Below are 18,412 nucleotides of genomic sequence, written 5' to 3' on the forward strand. Positions count from 1 at the left end.
TGCCAGACACTGTTCTACGTGTCAGGAATCAAATGGCAAACAACACACATTCTCTGATGTCATATTTATGGTGTGGTGTTAGGTCAGTAAGTTCAGCAGGTTGAATTCACTGCCCCTCCCCAACATTTTATTATAAAGCTTTGAAACACACAGGAAAGTTGGAAGGTGTATCCTTTTTAAATGGTCAGTTTTCAAATGAATTGAGCAGTTTTCTTTTTTACTGACATTACAGTAAACACAAGAGTGAGGACACAGAGATGTCAGTCTCTACTTCTGAGAGCCTTATGGTGTAAAGATACCCATCACCAGAATATTGATCAAGAAGAATACACGAAACACATGAAGACCTGCACCTTTGAGGGCTGGGAAGGTTAAATGAAAGAGAGATTTGAGTGGGACCTTGTCCTTGTGGCTAGGGTTGGGTGTCTGCTGGTGGGAAGACCTTAGCAGTCAGCTTTTGCTGACTAACAAACCACTCTAAAAGTTAGAGCTGTCAGTTCTGTGGGCTGACTGGGCAGTTCTTCCTGTCTGGGCTGGCCAGCTGGGACTTGGAGGTTCAGTGTGGCAGCATTCACGTGCCTGGTAGTTGGCTCAGTGTCAGCAGGAGCCACAGATAAGATTCTGTCAAGTGTCCTTCAGCGTTCAGTGGCTTAGCCTTGGTTTCACATGATGGTGGCTTTATAGGATTCCCAAAAGCAGCCAAAGAGAGGGCAAGTTCATTTGCCCAACCATTTTCCAAGTCTCTGCTTGATTCACTTTTTTTTTTTTTTTTTTTTTTTTTTTTTTAGAGATTTTATTTACTTGACAGAGAGAGATCACAAGTAGGCAGAGAAGCAGGCAGAGGGGGCGGGGGGAGCAGGCTCCCTGCTGAGCAGAGAGCCCAATGTGGGGCTCAATCCCAGGACCCTGAGATCACAGCCTGAGCTATGTTAGGCAGAGGCCTAAACCACTGAGCCACCCAGGTGCCCCTTGACTTACTTTGTTGATTGATGTCCCATGGACCAAATGAAGTCACGTACCTGAGTCTAGAGTAAATGTGAGAGAAGGTTTAACCAGGTCTGTTCATGGAGTGGAATGATTTGTGGCCATTTTACATTTACAGTTCCATTGGATTCTGGCTGGTTTAGGCACTGACCTGTTTGAGGAACTAGTCAAGTACAGGGGGCAAAGTGTTTTGATGGCACATAATCATGGGGCCAATTATAGCAGGGTTCCCCTCCTAGGTGAACCCACCTTGGCGTCAGCTGGGAAAGGGTTATCAGGGATCAGTTTAGAGGAATGTGTGCTCACAACTCCCTCTAGTGTTTCCACACACCAGGGCAGTCTACAAGTTTTTTTTATTTGATTTTGCTTTTTACTTTTTAACAAAAGCGACACTGAGATTGAACAGTATGTGTCACTTGTGACTGGTTGCTCAGTGGACAGCAGCTTTTTTGTGGGAACTGGAGGTAAGTCTAGCTAATCAAAGCAGTCAAGCTGGTTACAAAAGCTGCTGACTTATATTCAGAAGCTGGTCCTGCAACCGCGAGGTTAGCTGCAGCCCAAGAAAGTCTATTCTTGGGGCCACTGACATAAAGTAATATTTGCATAACTGTACTGATAATATTGTTTTTTTTTCTGAAACATACACTCATTCCCCAATAAGTGAACTGTGTGAACATCCTTTGTGAGATAGTTTATAACATTTCAAGTAACATCATAGGACCTTTAACAATTTGCCATTGAAAAGAGGGAGTGTACTCAGACTTATTGTTTTCAAGGTTTTTCTTACTGTACATTTTAAACATGCTGCACCTTGGTCCGTGGGCTGTATTGTTTTAGGATTTAAAAGTGCCCTGAAAGCATTTCAGCCAGATTGTGGAGTATAAATGTGTTAATAAGTGCAGTGTAGATTTCATCGGAGTGACTTTCACTATGTGACTATTTCGAAGGATAAATTAGCTTTATGTTCTTCTAGTGAGGGGTGGCCTGAAGTTCTTAAAGCGCTTGCATTTCTCACTGTGGATCCTAAAAGGTGCCTTCTAATTGTTGAGACCCTGTAGGCTTGTGTTTGTTGACTCAGACTATTTTGCCAAGCACCTAAATGACTTGCTGCAGGTACCCTTCCAACTTTTTAGCTGTATACTGACAAACTAAAAGACATCTATATTAACAAAACATGAGCTGTTTGGTATTCCAGAAAATAAAAGGGAGATGAGTAATAGAGAGGGACGGCTAAAAGGAATAGTTCTGGATATGGGTGATTTTTAACATCTTTTTCTAACATTGTCTCCTGGGGCTCTCCAGTCTCCTAAAGATGTCTGTAAAACCTCATTGTGTTCCTGTGTGCCTCCTTCACTCATCTGGAAGGAGGCTCGAGCTGAGTCCAGTCACTAGGGAAATAACAGTGAAAAAAACAGTGAAAAAAAAAATCATAGACACTTAGAAAGAAATCGTCTGTGGTGCCGTCCTAGACAAGCACTTTCCAGGACAGCAGTGGGGATCTCTTGCCTCACCGGGCTGTCTGGCCTGACTTCTCCTCAGTGTGCCTCTTGACCCAGTCTTCATGGACTGGCAGAGGTCAGTTCAGCTGGGCTTGGGGAGAGGTCACGGATGTTCACAACGCTCACAGACTTTGCAGGCATGTGCAGAGATGTTGTGAGAGCAGTCCCAGGACACCGCAATAAAACAAACACCACAGTAAAGCGAGTCCAATGAATTTTCTGGATTCCCAGTGCATATAAAGGTTATGTTTACACTGTACTGTAGTCTATTAAATAGTGTGCAATAGCATTATGTCTAAAAAAAACAAGTCATATACTTTAATTTATAAATGCTTTGTTTAAAAAAAAACAGGCGTACCTGGCTGGCTGGCTTAGCTGGCTGGCTCAGAAGGTAGAGATTACGACTCTTGATCTCAGGGGTCATGAGTTCAAGCCCCAGGCTGGGCATAGAGCCTACTTTAAAATAACAACAACAATAATAATAATATTAAAATAAAAATAATTTATTGCTAAAAAAACGCTAACCATCATTTGAGCTTTAGCAGGTTGTAGTCGATGAGCACAGATCACCTAACTAACAGAATAATAATGAAACAGTGTGAAATATTGTGAGAGTTACCAAAATGTGACATAGAGACACAAAGTGAGCAAACGCCATTAGAAAGTGGTACAGATGGACTCACTCAATGTGGGGTTGCCATAAACCCTCACTGTGTAAAACATAGATGATCTGCAAAGGGCAGTAAAGTGAAGCCCAAATAAAATGAGGTTTGCCTATACCCTTGTTCACTGAACAGGAGTGGGAATCATCCCATCATCAGGCAGCCCCAGAATTTGTCTCTAGGCACTGCCCTGCATGACTGACTTCTACGGACACCACAATCATTTACTCCGAGAGGGCAATTAGCATGACTGGGCTTATGTGGTGGAGACTGGGGAGGGTCCCTTGTGAGTACGCTGAGCAACAGGCCTCAGGGGCCCTGTTGGCTGCTCCAAAGAGAGAGGTTGCACACTTTCCAGCTGAGACTGAACGTCCAATCCTGGATTTTGACTCTAACAGCCCAGCCTGAGTTTTCCAGTAAGGCTTGGTAATGGCCTAAAAAGCTAATGACTTTGTTTTCTCGAGGCAGCGGATGAATCCACCGGGGAAGGGAGCCAGGGGGCCGGGAGGTGGCTCTGGAGCTCTGTTTTCTGTGAGTTTGGGGACATCCAGCTTCCCGAAATTTTCCCAGTAGTGTTTGCACATATCCGCGCTTCTTCCATCGTGGGCCAGGTCCTCATTCATTCATTAGGCACCGCTGTGTGTGCAAGAGCCCCTGTGAGGGTAGGCCACTGAGGCGCGTCCGTTCTTGGATGGGTTCTTTTTTTCAGGTGGAGCTTCAGTGAAAGTCAGGTTCCAGTGGGGAGCTCATGATGTCATGAATATTGTATTCAGATTCTGGGCTCCTCATACCTTTTTCATTTCTCGGCTGCTGCACTGATCTTGGCCGCTTTATTGGAAAAGCAGACGGGGAGGGCAAGGAGATCTGACTCGGATTTGCTACTTTTCCACTCTGATTGCCTTGAGAGATTAAATGAGGGCAGATGCTGAGGTGTTTTTTTTTTTTTTTCTGAAATAAGAATTGAGATTATTTGTGGATTCCATTTTTTCTTGAGTCCTTCCTTTATTTGGCAAAATATATACAACCTAAAATTTGCCATTTTAACCATTTTTAAATGTACAGCTTTAGTGGCATAAGTACATTCACAGTATTGTGGAACCATCACCACTATTCGTCTCCAAAATTACTTTGTCTTCCCAAGCTGAAACTGTACACACTAAATAGACTCGTTGGGTCTTGGGTACTCTCTCTCCCTGATATCTAGGCCTATGGAAACCTTCTTTAGCACATTGTCTGAAAGGAAAAAATGGGTCATAACAAGTGAAGTTGGGAGACTAGACTCCTCACCCCACTCTTCTTGTGACCATTTTGTTGAAAAACTGTTTGACGACTTTGGTTTCTCTCCCATTCTTTGTCACTGACTTAGTGAGAACAATCTCCAGGAAGATCTCTTCGACCAGATCTTGGCTGGGAAGCTGGAGTTTCCAGCCCCCTACTGGGATAACATCACAGACTCCGCAAAGGTACCCATATGGTTTGTTCCTGTGGGTTGCTTTCTGCCGGCCGGCCCTGCTCTGTTGTGTGGCACTATTGCAGCTCTCGGTAGTGAGCTCCAGGTTTTGTCTTAAATTTTATTGTGTGTGTTTCTTCTTTAAGTTCATTCCACAGTATAGTCTCTGAAACTTTTTAAAAGATTTTAAAAAAATTAACATATAATATATTATTTGTTTCAGGGGTACAGGTCTGTGATTCATCAGTCTTACATAACACCCAGTGTTCATTATATCATGTGCCTCCCCAATGTCCATCCCCCAGTTACCCCCATCCCTACCCCACCACTCCCCTCCAGCAACCCTCATTGTTTCCTGAGATTACAATCTCTTATGGTTTGTCTCCTTCTCTGGTTTCGTCTTGTTTCATTTTTTTCCTCTCTTCCCCCATGATCCTCTCCCTTGTTTCTTAAATTCCACATATCAGTGAGAGCATATGATAATTGTCTTGAAACTCTTGAGCAAATTCTGAACGCTGGACTGGCTGTCTTCCCAGTTTGCCCTGCCACCCTCCTATGTTTCTCTAAGCCCTAAACATTCATTCTCTAATTTCTTTAAGAAATATATATTGGACAGCCATCAGAATGTGGGAACAAGACATGCCAACTTGCCAAAAGGAATGATACTGTGGGTTTTAAATTGTGGAATGATGATAATCACCAGAACTTTTAGGAGAGAACATCTTGGTTTAACGTGGACCCAGGAAAGACCTTCTCTTTTTTCATGCTGCTGCAGCCGTGTCTGTGTAACTGCCTGGTAGACAGCAGAGGTGTAGGTGATAATAGCTTTGATGTTGAAATGGCTGAGCAGCTGTGTTGGCTGGTTCTTTGAAGTACATGGTGCAAACTCAGATCTCTGTTTATGCTGGAATCCCCCATGTCGTCTCCTCTGTGGTCTTCTTTTTCCAGGAATTAATCAGTCAGATGCTTCAGGTAAACGTTGAAGCTCGGTGTACTGCGGGAGAAATCCTGAGCCACCCCTGGGTGTCAGTAAGTACCCATGTTCTCAGGGAAGGAACATCTGTAGGTTCTGTAACCATCGGTGTGCATGCCGAGCCCTGCCTCCAAGTTCCACGACAGATGAACTGGCTGTTTTCTCTCACGGGCAAGTAGTGTGCAGGTAGCTCTCTGCGAGAAAGCAGTTGGCATGAGGATCTCAGAGTATTTGACCTTGGCAAGTTACTGTCCCTTTCTGGCCCTCACCTTCAATGTGTGCAAAATGAAAGAGTTGGTCGAAATGCTCTCTTCGGAGCCTTTCACCTTTTGCCTTCTGTGCTTCTGGGGTTTGAGAGTTTTTAGGATTTGCCTGGGGACGAGCATGTTTCAGACCCTGATTCCCACATCTTTATGGCATGTGGTCACAGGAGAGCCACAGGACACCTCCTGCTGTGGGTAGGGAGGCTGAGACACAGCCCCTTCTGCAGCTGGGTGGAGGGGGCATGATGTCGACCAGAAATCTTTTGGGATTGGTGGTGCCTCTGGGTTTCAGGTCAATGTGATCCATGAAATGGTGCTGGTGGGAGAGTCTGCGTTTTCCTTACTCCCAGAGGCTCTGAGAGAGTGTGGTTAATGTGTGTAGCCAAGGGCTTTGGACAGCTTGTTGGGGTGGGGTGGCTCCCTGGGCCCCTCCACCATCTCTGTGGTCCCTCACATCCTGACATCAGGCTTTGGCCTCTTGGATCCTGCCAAGGGACTTGGGTCTCAACCCGATTAGCTGAGATTCCACATTTCTTCATGAGAGCCATGACTTACAAGTAACAGAATTCTTGATTAAAATAATAAACTCTTCATTAATATTGTTGTTACAGTGGGAGGGATGTATACTAAATTCTGTGGGATTTATGCCTTGTGGGGAGAGTCTCAGAAGCCTAAAGAGTGTCCTCCTTTGTGCTCTTGGAGATTGGTGCTTTCTCCTCAGCCTACTGTAGGCTTATGGAACAGAGCAAATGGCCTGGGGTCTTTCTGAGGACAGAGGACTGCTACACAGCCGTAATTATTTTTAGAAGGTCATGTTCCCCTAACCCTGTGGTATCTCAGGAAGAGATGGTGGGGTGGGGGTGACTACTGAGGAAAACACAACTTAGGTCCGAGAATCAGAAATCATCGTATTTGATTCTTTTCTTTCCTGCAGGATGATGCCTCCCAGGAGAATAATATGCAAGCTGAAGTAACAGGTAAACTCAAACAGCACTTTAATAATGCGCTCCCCAAACAGAACAGCACCACCACCGGGGTCTCGGTTATCATGGTAAGTGGAAGGGCGCCCGGTTCTGTTCTTGGAAAGCGGCAGTGTCTGGCCTGACTGCTCAGCTGACATTGAGTCTTTAGAAGTGAATAGCCAAGGGCTCTTTCCCTCTCATGGAAGGCGGCACCTTCCATGTTCTTCTTTTCGCTTCAGGATTGGCTTGGCGCAGGGAGTGCCCCCATCTGGCTGACTCCTGGGCCTGGAGTCCTGGGGAGGGGTTTGTGCAGGACCAGCCAGGCCAGTCGGATGGGCCCCGGGCGGCCGAGCAGCCCCTGGCCTCTCCCTCCAGGCTCAGCGCCCTCCCTGGCAGCTGCTTCTGTTCTCATGTCTGTGTGGCATCCGGAGGGGGTTCCCAGGCCTGGGTGGGTTTACAGACGGAGGAAGCAACTCCCTGCCTACTCGAGGCTTCAGAAATACTCTGTGAGGTAGGAATTATTCTTTGGGACCCAGGATAAGAAACAGCTAAAGTTAAACAAATCCCTTTAAGAAGTCAGTGTTGTGTGGCTTTTAAAAGTACAGAACAATGTAAAAAATATTAATTTTTTCAGGGTTAGATTTTACAAGAAGTGAGTAACAATGATCCCCATATTTTTTCAGACCTTCCTTCTTTCCAAAGGTTTTTGAGGCAGTTTATCTAAATCCATAAACAATAAATCAAAAGTGGCATTCAAGTAAGGGAAGTGACATTAAGGTACATTTAGTGAAAGGGAAAATAAAGTCAGAAAGAATAAAATTGAGCCAGAAGTGCCGTTAACTCACTGAACCAAGACTGACCCCGTGCCAAGGCCAGGCCTTAAAGCTGGCTGTGAGCATCTCCCACACTGTTGTGGTCCACTGTTGTGGGACCAGGCCCCGGTGTCAGGGGGTTGGGGGTGAGCTCTGTTTTGCCCACTCCCCTCACAGGATCAGGACTGAGTGGCTTCAGACTCGGACTTTCTAAGGAGACAGGTGCCTGAGCTGTGAGCAACTTGACCATCCAATCACCTTGGGTGTTAGTGGTTCCCCAGGGCCAGCTGGGCACCGGACAGCCAATGATGGGCTGTCACCGTAGTTCCAGCTTTCTAACTCGAGAACATGCCTGTCACCCTCTGGAAAGGTTTAGCTTGTTTTCTACCCGACTATAAGGAAAGCAGGGACTTCCTCTCTGGCACATTGTAGTCTAAGAACGTTTGCTTAAGAAGATTCCGGGTCAGATAGAAGCTTGAGGGACCCCCACCCCCACCCCCACCCCGATGCTATGAACAGAGAACCCTGTGGGATGTTTGGTCGTGCTTCTGGCACCTTAGCACCACTCATGGTCTCTCATGTGGCAGTCTTCGGGACATCCTGTAACTCCCTTATTCTGCCTCTGCTAGGAAGCGTGCTCCCTCCCAACTTCCCTTCCCCGGATAGAGCCTGAGCCTGTGGACTGGGTCTCTTGTTGTGGTGCAGGACTTTGGGGCACTCCATGCACCATCATGAGAAGAAGGCCTCTTGAATTGTGTTTTTTCTAGTGTTTTAGCAGCATTCTGCTGAAAGCCTGAGAAGGTCAGAGCTGTCACAGAATTACAGCTTAAACACTTGGAAAAGGACCGTCTTGACTGACTCACCAGCAGGAGAGTATTTTCAGGTGGTTCCCCTATGAGAGCGAGCACTGATGGAGGGGACAGATGTCCCGTTACGGCCTGGTTGCATGCCACTGGAGGGCAGCCTCTGTGAAATTTAGAAAGAAATGAAACATTAAAAATTGGTTTCCATTGACACATAATGAAAACTTTTAAGAAGACTGTTTTTTAGAATCAAAATTTAATGACTATGTTAATTAAGCTTCATAGTCTCCTAGAGGAAGGACTTTTACAGGACCATGTCCGGGTTTAGGGGAATTTTACCGTCATTGCCTAGGTCATCTGTGGACTCGGGGCCCACCCAGGAGTCATGGTCCAAGGCCTGTGGCCCACCAAGGCTCTGGAATGATCCAGCCCTTTCCCTTGGGTGGTCCAGTATAGGTTCCGTTCTGGATCATAATAGTTAGAGAATTTCAGAACCTGTATCTTGGAGTTTACAAATGATATTTTTCCACTTGCTGATGAAGCAGATCCCTAGTCACATTTCAAACCTCTGAGCTTTAACTGGTTGTGTGAACGAACAACCCCTTCTTATATCTGTAATTCCAGTGGTGACTGTGCAAGCTGCGTGTTTACATGTATGTTCAGTTGTCATTTTGAGCATGTTGGCAGGGTCCCGTCTAACCTCATGTTCCCTACACAACTCTGCAGGTTGTTAGCTCTGAGGAACTGCTGAGTGGCATTGTCACATTCAGTACCTACAGGAGAAATCAGTAAAGCTTGTCTCTGGAGGTACCAATTCTCAACGGCCAAAAAGCCGGCCTGTGAATTTTGGGCTCGTTCCCAAAAGCAGTGGCAAGAAGGCCCCCATGGGGATGTCATGCTAATCCTCACCCAAGCGAGGACCTGGCCTGGGGCATGGTTGTGTGGGGGCAGCTTGCGATGCTTCTGTGTTGTCTTCCTCATCCTCTTCACCACTACTCTGTGTCTGTGTGTCCTGCCCTTAGGAACAGTTTTAAATGGTTTTTATAGGAAAAATGGTGAACCACCAAGGATTCTCCCTGGTATTCATACGTTCTCATAACGAGAGTAGGTGAAGCTAACCTGGTTTCCTACAGATTCGAATAGTTATGAAAGTGGGTATCGGTGCCGTGGGGCCGAATCCTCAGGTAACTGCTGTGTAACTTCCAGTCAGAACTGTCCTGCCTGCCTTCACTCCTAGGCCTCTCCCCACCCTAGCGCCCCACCCCATGCCCCCTCGTCTGAGGCTCCTGTGAGAAAATGATAGGGTGACAATGTAAATAACAGCAGGGGGAAGAAAGTAAAGTTGACACTCTTGTCTGCATTTTATTTGACAGTTTGATTTGACAGTTTGAGACACACTTCAGAGTTTTGCCCTTTACCCAGTTGAGACTGTGGGGAGTCCTGAAGCAAATTCTGGTATTCAACACGCTGTGCTTAATCAGAGCCTCTCCTAATTCGCAGCCCCTCTTACATCTGCATGCTTGTCTCAGACTTCTGACACCAGCGCCCAGCTCGTAGCTTCTTATGGGGCGGGTCTCCTGTACCTACTGACAGCCTTTCCATGGAGCGCCACAGGCCCTTGGAAAACTTGAATTTAGAGCTTCACAGCTCGCCACGTTGCCTGCCATCCCAGATGAAGAGCTGGCGAGTGGGAGGGAGGAGGACCTCGAGAGTTCTCCTGCTCAGTGCTGCCTCTTATTGGGTGAAAAAGCATCTTTTTGGGAACAACAGCATAGGACAAGTATTCTGCAAAGGCTTTTGTTCTCTTTCTCCAAGTACATTTCCACAGATGCATTTTTATCAGTAGGACAGGTGTGGAGCCTTTGGGGTCAGAGAAGAGATTGCTGTTGGATGAGGTTTTGGTTTAAGACAGTCCTGTGGGTTTGAATAGTACGTGCATTTTCTTTGACTTGTCCTTAGGATACTTAAAAAAGGACAGTGCCTTTGTAGGGCAGCCTCCTGGTTTTTCCCAGGGGCTCATCCCAGTCTCAGGGACGGGACGAGGCCATCTTGTGGCAGAAAAGGGAATTCTAAGAAACCTCCTTCCCGCTGCTGCTGGTTAGCCTACTTGAGAAAGGATGAATTCACATGGCGTGGTCTCCCCACTCAAGGTCAAGATGTTCCTTTCAGGGGAAATTTGGGGCTGATTTGGGCTTAATTAAAGATAGACAAAACTGTTTCAATCGTGTTGCTTCTGTTTGAAGTAAGTCTAGTTTCTGTCCCCGCTTCTCTCCTCCCTTCTCCTGCCTCTCCCGCCGCCTGCATTGCTTCCCTCTGACTAGGTCCAAGGCAATGGTATGTACTAACTGCACTGCAATGCTTTGTTCTGCCGCACACATACATGGTCTCTTGACAGGAAGAGAAAAGGAGAAATAACTGAGAAATTGTTTTCTTCGACGCAGGAGGGAGTTTGTGCTAGGAAAAAGAAAGTGAATGATGCCTCTCTCCAAGTTCAGTGTTTTTTCCCTGAGGTGCCGCCCAGCCTCCTCCCCTACAAGGAGCTTGGAAACTTGTTCAAGAGCTATGCTAAGTTTCTGATTTGGCTTTTCCATAGTGACCTACTCTCCAGTTAATGGAAGTTGACCTTGGAAAGTACTAACTGTTAGCTTGAGCTCGGAAGGGCCCGTGGAGTGCCCTGAAGGCAGCCATGCAAGCCCGTTGTAGAAGACCCTGCGGTTTATTCCTGTGCCCTCCAGACCTTGTAGAATGCTCAAAGACTCCATATTATCTTTTCCCCCAGGGCAGTTAGATGACAGAACACCTCCTGATCCTTGGGCCTTTTAGGTAAATGTGCCCAAGACTTGAAAGCACCTTTGGAAACCCAGTGAGATGACAGCAGGCTGGGCTTCTCTGGAGAAGCAAGAAATGTTTAAACTGAGGCAAAGGATAACTGAAGTCTTGCCTCTCAGTCTGAGGTCAGAAAAGCAAGGTGATTCCTTCATGTTTATAGCCTTTTCTGTGCTCTTGGAGGAGTTGAGCAGATTAGAAACTTTGGGCGTGGGGCGCTTGGCTGGCTCAGTGTGGAGGGTATGACTCTTGATCTCAGGGTTGTGAGTTCAAGCACCACCTTGGGCATGGAGTTTACTTAAAAAAAAAAAAAGGACAAAACAAAACCAACGTGGGTGTATAACAAGATCAAACTGCCCGGGAGAAGAGCAGGTCAGGTGATCATGGAAGATCTAAAATTGGGTAATGGTCCACCATCACATTGGAGGCTTTTATAGATGAGGCAACCAGTTGGGCTGGAAGGGGTTACTTCTTTCTACGACACAAGAGTCACTTTTCACCCTGGGAGGAAGAACTTGCCTTAGAAAAGCTAACTGTCAGGGACTTAGCATTCGAGGAGGGTTTGCTTGTTATCCCAGGATTCTTCTGGGCTCAAGATCTGGGCATGGGAAGAAGCACTTGGAAGTCAGGCCAGCTCCGAGCCAGACAAGAATCGCCTCAGGCTGCCATCCAGGGCCGAGCGGGGCGCCGAGGCCAAGCCTGGAATACTGCCCAGGGAGGGCTATCCGCAGCCGTTGCTTTTCTCTCAGGCTTCTGTTGGAAGAGAAGTTTGATGTTATTTCTCCTCTTCTGTTCCCGAGTCCTGTGCATGCCCGCGTGTGCTCCTGTCGTGGTAGCTCTGACCCAGGCCCAGGCCGGGCTAACGTGTTGTCTCCGCTGCTTTCTCCTCAGAACACGGCTCTAGATAAGGAGGGGCAGATTTTCTGCAGCAAGCACTGTCAGGACAGCAGCCGACCTGGGATGGAGCTGACCTCTCCAGTCCCTCCCTCAGCTGAGGAGCCCCCCGTGTCCGTGCCGGCAGCCCCGGCCCCTGCCCCTCTGGAATCGCCTACACCCCCGTGCCCCCCTGCCGCTGCGGGCTGTGAGCGGGCAGGGACCTGGCGCCGCCACCGTGACTGAGCCCCGGGCAGACGGGCTGGAGCCTGCCACACCGCTGGAAAGCCCCTCTTCTGCCCGGGCTGCCGCGCAGTCCACTCACTGAAGAGACCTTCTCCGCTGCCTGTCCTCCAGAAGGTTGCTGGCACCCCCAAGGCCGCCGGGAGCCAGGAGCTCTGTGCCAGGGGCTGGCTTCTTTCATACTCTGGGCTCTGCCCTCTGGTTCCTGGAGGGTCCTATGCAGTGTTAGCCTTGGGGACAGAAATTCAGAGAGGCTCATTTGAAGTTGGTGGGGTTTTTTTGTTTGGGTTTTTTTGTTTTGTTTTGTTTTGTTTGGACATTGGTTCAATGGACATTTTACAGTGTCACCAAGAGAATGTGCAACTTTTATCTGGGATTTAATGCATTTTTATAGAAACACTTTGGATGGACCAAGATCTCTCCCCTCTTTAAACTCGGAGTGTTCCTTTTTATCTTACAAGAACTTAGAACTGCATTTGTCCTTTTGCGGGTGTCCTGTGAGAGGTGACACGGCTCCTTCCTCTGCTGATGGGGTTTGGAGGATTGGCTTTCTGATGGGAGAATTGAGCATCCAAGAGGACAGTCTGGTCACTGGACACTAATTCCAGACTTTGAGAAGTGCTTTTTGGTGCCTGAGGAAGCAGCCCACCATATAGCTTGGGGTGCTGGGCTTACCTGAGACGACACTGGATATTTATTTGTACACAGACCCCAGGGGAAAGTCACTTTGTTCCCTCAACTTGTGTGTTCTCCCGCTAACTCTTCCCACATGTGTATTAGGAAATGCTAACGAAGTTGTCCTTCGGGCTTTTTCATGAAAGGCTTGACGCATGCAGCTTCCCCCGGGCCAAGGTGGCGTCTTCTCAGCAAGTCCGCTTCTAGAGAGCAGGCATCTGAGCAGCCACCAGAGTCTCCATCATCTGTTTGTCATCTGGAGCCGGCCGGAAACAACTGAGGAAACGTGGGCCGAGGCCCAGTCAGGACTGGGGCAGGAAGGTGCTCCGCAAACATCCTCTGTTATTAACCTTCTGGAAGGCTGCTGGCAGTTTTTCCTTTTTTCCCCACTACCCTGCCCTTTTTAATAATTGTACATAATCAGTAGATTTGTTTTACCCACTCATCCTCTAACCTGGCGGGCCCTGTAGTTCATTCTAATTCTTAGATGTTTGCCTCTTACCAGTGTACCTAACCTGCAATAAAACCTTCTTGAGAAAAAATGCTGGGGGTGAGCAAAGGATTGTGTGGTGGTGTCTTGCGGGGATGTGTGATCAGAGCACACCTCCTTGCCCCAGGATCGGGCAGATGTACCCTTGTCTTTTTATAAATTTTGGGTGAGGAGGGGGAAGAGCACATGAAAATGCATCTTGGTCTAAGTGTATTTGGTAACAGGTGCAGAAACCCACAACAAAAGCTCAGGAATAAATAGGGATTATTAGCACACAGCGGAGGAATCCCGTGGAACCAGCGGTAGGAAGGTCAGGCTTTATAGGAAATGGGGAGTCAGGGCAGCTGTTCCCTTGTCTCCTGTCACTGTCTCTGACTCAGAGGTTGTGCGGTCTGCTGTCGGCTGCTTTGGATGCATCTCGGCTCCCGGTTTCTGTTCTCTCCTAATGCCTGCTCGCCTACAGCTCTGTTGTAGCCCGGTGCTGCTTCTGTCCCCAGATTCTCGAGGCTGCCCAGCTGCAGGCCTAAAGACCATCTCCTGCAGCCCTGGATCTCTTCATTCACACTGGTGAAGGATTGAGACCATGTGCCTGTTCCCAAGCATGTGATGATTTCTCCCTGGGCTGGTGCTGGCTCATGATTCGATCCAGAGGCCAGTTATAAAACACAGATGGGCTTCCCAGGCCCACAGCTGTAGCAGGTACCAGCCTCAGGAGGAGGGCAGTTTCCCAAAAGCTGTGATGTACCGACCTAGACCCTTCTGCATGTCTCTGTCCTCACTGAAGAGTTCAAGAGCAAGCCTTTTCACAGCTTCCAGTGGAAATATTTTTGTTACTGGAAGGAAAGGTCTCATGTAAAGGAAAGAACACAGAAGTAGGGATGGAGCATGGCCTCTGTCAGTGATCAGAGTCTGAAACCTGAGCCCCTTCCAGGGACCGAAGTCCAAAGGCATTTGCTAACAACTTAAGAATGTAATTGCCAAGGCAGCGGTCACTGTCGATAAGACGAAGGAGCATCTTCTGTTCTGCACGTGTTCCTGCCCTCTGCGCCCCCCTCACGTGGCCTGGGACTTGGGGGAGGAGGCCTGGAGACAGGAAGTGGCATGAGCAGGTGTGATAGCATGGCCTAGCATTCCTTCTGGGATTCTCTTAATCCCACAGACACCTTGAGTGACGTGTGCTGGTAAAGGAGCAAACCAAGCAGTGAGGTGACATGATCCAAGTCACAGGATTGGCAGGGGACAGAGTCACCAGGCAACTTTAGGTTCTTCCATCTCAGTGCTCTTTGGAGGTTCCTGTCCCCAGGGCGGGGGTGGGATGCGGCGGGGAGGCGACCAAGACCTGGATGTGAGTGGTCATCTAAGCAAGGATCCTTAATAAAGGCTCTGACTCTACAGGCAAGTTGTTCATTTACCTGTGTGCTTAGAAAACATTTGTTGAGTTCTGTTCTCAGAATCCAGGTTAAATACAGGTATATAATTGCTAGGTTCCTCCACTCCTGCACAGTGAGAGTAGCCTGTCCTCGTTGGGTGTTCATTGCCTTACTCCAGCCAGGGGATCTGCAGCTATAGAAACTGGCCTTTGAAGGGGTAGAAAAGGAGGAGCGGGGTGCCTGCCGGGCTCGGCGCCTGGGCCACGAGTCAGGGCGGGTGTCTCTTTTTTCAAAAGGCTTGCCGTAATATGGAAATACATGGAATATATGGATTGAAAACATTTGGCAAAACTCCCCCCAAATATCTTCATGGATATGACTGTGAAATGGGAATTTGAAAACAGGACGGTTCAGCACAGACCATGTGGAAAGAGGAAAGGGTGCCGATGCATGGTGCTGTGGAGAAAGTTCTAGAGCAGTGTGCTGCCTCCTGGAAACGCGGTGTCAAGCTCCCATTTTCTGGTGCCACATTGAAAAGGAATGGGTGAAATTAATTTTGTAGTATATTTGATTTAACCCAGTGTCTCTACAGTATTATTTGAACATGCAACCAATGTAAACAAAATCTTGGACATCTTTTTTTTTAATCGTTGAAATCTACTGTGCATTGGCATTTACAGCATGTCTTTGCTTGGGATGGGCACATTGTGAGTGGTTGGAGCCCACGCAGCCACGCCGGCCACTGCAGCTCTAAAGTAAAACCACGGCTCTCCGTCTTTGTTTCTCTTTTTTTGTTTTGTTCGTGCCTATGATGTGAATGACGGTGTAGAAAGAATGCTTCTCCAGCCTTTACGTGGGATGGGCCAATTTAAATGACTCAACAGGTTAGAACGCAGATCCAGACCCACGGTGTGAAGTCAGGGTGTGAAGGGCTGCAGTTCTGCTGACTGCGTCCTGGACGCGTGGCAGCTCGTAGGAAAGATTGGGGTGTGGGCAGCTGCAGTGGCCAGCGCTCAGGAGGTGCCCCCAGAGCTCCTTGCATGTTAGCGTGACCTCACACTGCTCCAGGGCAAGGATGTGTGGAGCGTGGGCCAGGGAAGCCCAGTCCTCCCACGGGTGCAGATCTGTTCGGAGGCCTCAAGGTGTGTGGCGCACATGAGGCAATGATGATCTGAGGGAGGGCAGCCAGGGTATGCGGGGCTTTGAAGCCCTGGCAGCCGAGGACTAGGGGGACACATAAAGGCACTAGGGAACGAGAGGCACATCCTTAGATGTCTTGGCTGGTTAAAGACTTGTTCCACAGCTGCGGGTGTAGACTCGCTTCTGCTTACTCTGGATGGTGGTCGGAGGTTAGTAGGTAGGAGGCACAAAGGGTCAGGGGTGTGTGTAGAGTCTGAGACTCTATCAAATGGCAGCCCAGTGACAGAATTAGCTGCTTTCTGAAGGAGTGACAGTCTAGTCCTTGGAAATGCTTACCTGCTAAGGCATAACCACAGTTGTTTACGGAGTATTTATTTCATCCTGTATCATTTGAGCCACACCACATCCCTGAGAATGAGAGGTTAATGGCCGCATTCCACCAATGAGAAAACTCGGGAGGGTCAGGAGCTCATGCCGACTTGCTGGAGCTGGGACTTGCTGCTCCCGGTTCCCAGGGAGGCTGTCCATCTACCTGGGCTGTCCACTAGGTGGTCAGAGATGCTTTAGATGGGACGTCTGTGTCATAGGCAGAGGTGGGATACAATGGTGGAGACACCTGGCAAAGTGGTAGAAAACGGGATTGAGGAGGTCTGAGAGGTTATGGGGGCAGCGGGGAAGGGGGTTGGTTTCTGTTAAAGAGAGTAGTTTCTCCAGAAGGAAGCTGATGTGTGCATCTTAGTCTTGGCCAGCGGATGTGAAGTGGGCACTTTATGATAAAGCCTTGAACTCAAAGACGGCTGTGGGAAGGTGCTGCCCTCACTGAATAACTGAGGGGAAGGAATGGGTGTATCTGGTACACAGCCATTTGCTTCTGCCTTGCCCTTTCCCAAACAGAACCCCCTCATTCGTCATTCGGGATGGTGTGGTCAGGAAGGTTTCAACCTGGTGGGCTAAGTTTATTGGGTTGTGAGGGTTGGGCATCTGTGCGGAGGATGAAGTCGGGTCTGGGGAATGTCTTTCAAATTGTCCAAATTCAAAGCTGCAAAGCAGCCAGTTGCTTCCTGTCAGGTATGAGAAAATAACAGCTTGCCCAGCACCCCCACCCCCAACTTTGGTTTTGGCAAGGAAAAATATTCCTGAACTTGAGACAGGAATGTAATTCACTTCATATTTCTGGCATATGACTGCCGAGGTGTCAGAATTCATAGGAACATTTGTGCATTGCCTTCTTCCCTTCTTGGAGAGCCTGGCTGTCTCCAGAAGACAGCTTGCCTGAAGGCCAGACCACGCTCAGTTTCATTAGAAAAATGTGATGTCCCTTGGTTTGAGGAATCTGCATTTTTGGTTCATAGCAGGGAAGGCTGGGAGTGATGTGTCAGTGTCATTAATAACAGGCTTGGGTTTTTAAATAGTGATCTTATGACTTTGGGGGACCCAAAATGTGTATCATGGACTCAGCTCTTTAAATCTATATATAGATTTGATTCATAGATGAAAATATAAAAGCTGTTTTGCCCACATATCTGAGAGGAAATAAAAGAGACAAAAGGAAATTTAACAAATATTTTTTGTACTTTGTTACTGATTTGCTATTTTATGGTGTTTTCCTTCCGTTTTACAGTGTAGGAAGTTTTTAAAATTCTCAGCTTCCTTCTGCTACAAAAATGGGAGTAGTTAGGCTGGTTCCTCTCCTAGTTGAAGTAGAAAACTCTTCTTTCGGGCGCCTGGGTGGCTCAGAGGTTTAAAGCCTCTGCCTTCAGCTCAGGTCATGATCCCAGGGTCCTGGGATCGAGACCCGAATCGGGCTCTCTGCTCAACAGGGAGCCTGCTTCCCCCTCGCCCCTCTCTCTGCCTGCCTCTCTGCTTACTTGTGATCTCTGTCAAATAAATAAATAAAATCTTAAAAAAAAGAAGAAGAAAAAACTCTTCTTTCCCCAGTAGTGGGGCAGAGATAGCCAAGGAGAAATATTTGCTGATACACACAGTTTATGCAGGTTTTGAGATTCACGTCTCGTCCTCCTTGTTTCTTGTTTGTGAACACACTTTGGCCAAATGTGATGTCACATGATGAGGTGAGGCTGGAGGGCTGGCCGCTACTATATGATCTGTAATGTACCCCAGGAACCAGCCAAGCTTCTCCACCAATCTCAGTGGTAGGACTCTTCATCCCGCGTGCATGCAGAAGCAATCTGTGTCCTTTTGCATTGATGGAGGGTGAGCAGGGCAGTGCAGGAGAAGGACCAAACCAGGTCTATGATTTGTATGGCCAGGAGCTCTTGAAATCCTGTCCAGGAAAAAGCTATCAGGTACCTAGTGAAAATCTCTCCCCTAAAATTCCTGTCTTGGTAGATTTGTTTGTCATTTTAATTCAGTTCTGTTTGCTGAAA

General features: G+C 47.8%; 1 protein-coding gene across 8 annotated transcripts in view; it reads left to right on the top strand.

Moving 5' to 3' along the window:
- The window catches only part of DCLK2 (doublecortin like kinase 2), a 150,122-nt gene extending 132,301 nt beyond the window's left edge, over nucleotides 1-17,821 (top strand). For 4 of the 8 annotated variants that reach the window (XM_047717610.1, XM_047717611.1, XM_047717613.1 and 1 more), the window contains 4 exons: nucleotides 4,512-4,608; nucleotides 5,544-5,624; nucleotides 6,766-6,882; nucleotides 12,126-17,821. In XM_047717610.1, the coding sequence (XP_047573566.1) occupies nucleotides 4,512-4,608; nucleotides 5,544-5,624; nucleotides 6,766-6,882; nucleotides 12,126-12,353 (523 nt within the window). In that variant the 3' untranslated portion in view covers nucleotides 12,354-17,821. Of the gene's footprint in view, nucleotides 1-4,511; nucleotides 4,609-5,543; nucleotides 5,625-6,765; nucleotides 6,883-9,134; nucleotides 9,216-9,781; nucleotides 9,864-12,125 lie in introns of all 8 variants that reach the window. The other 4 variants (XR_007125137.1, XR_007125138.1, XM_047717615.1 and 1 more) reach the window with 3 other exon arrangements.
- The last annotated feature ends 591 nt before the right edge of the window (nucleotides 17,822-18,412 follow it).

This window comes from Lutra lutra, chromosome 2 (assembly GCF_902655055.1).
Source record: "Lutra lutra chromosome 2, mLutLut1.2, whole genome shotgun sequence".
In the NCBI taxonomy this organism is placed as follows: domain Eukaryota; kingdom Metazoa; phylum Chordata; class Mammalia; order Carnivora; family Mustelidae; genus Lutra; species Lutra lutra.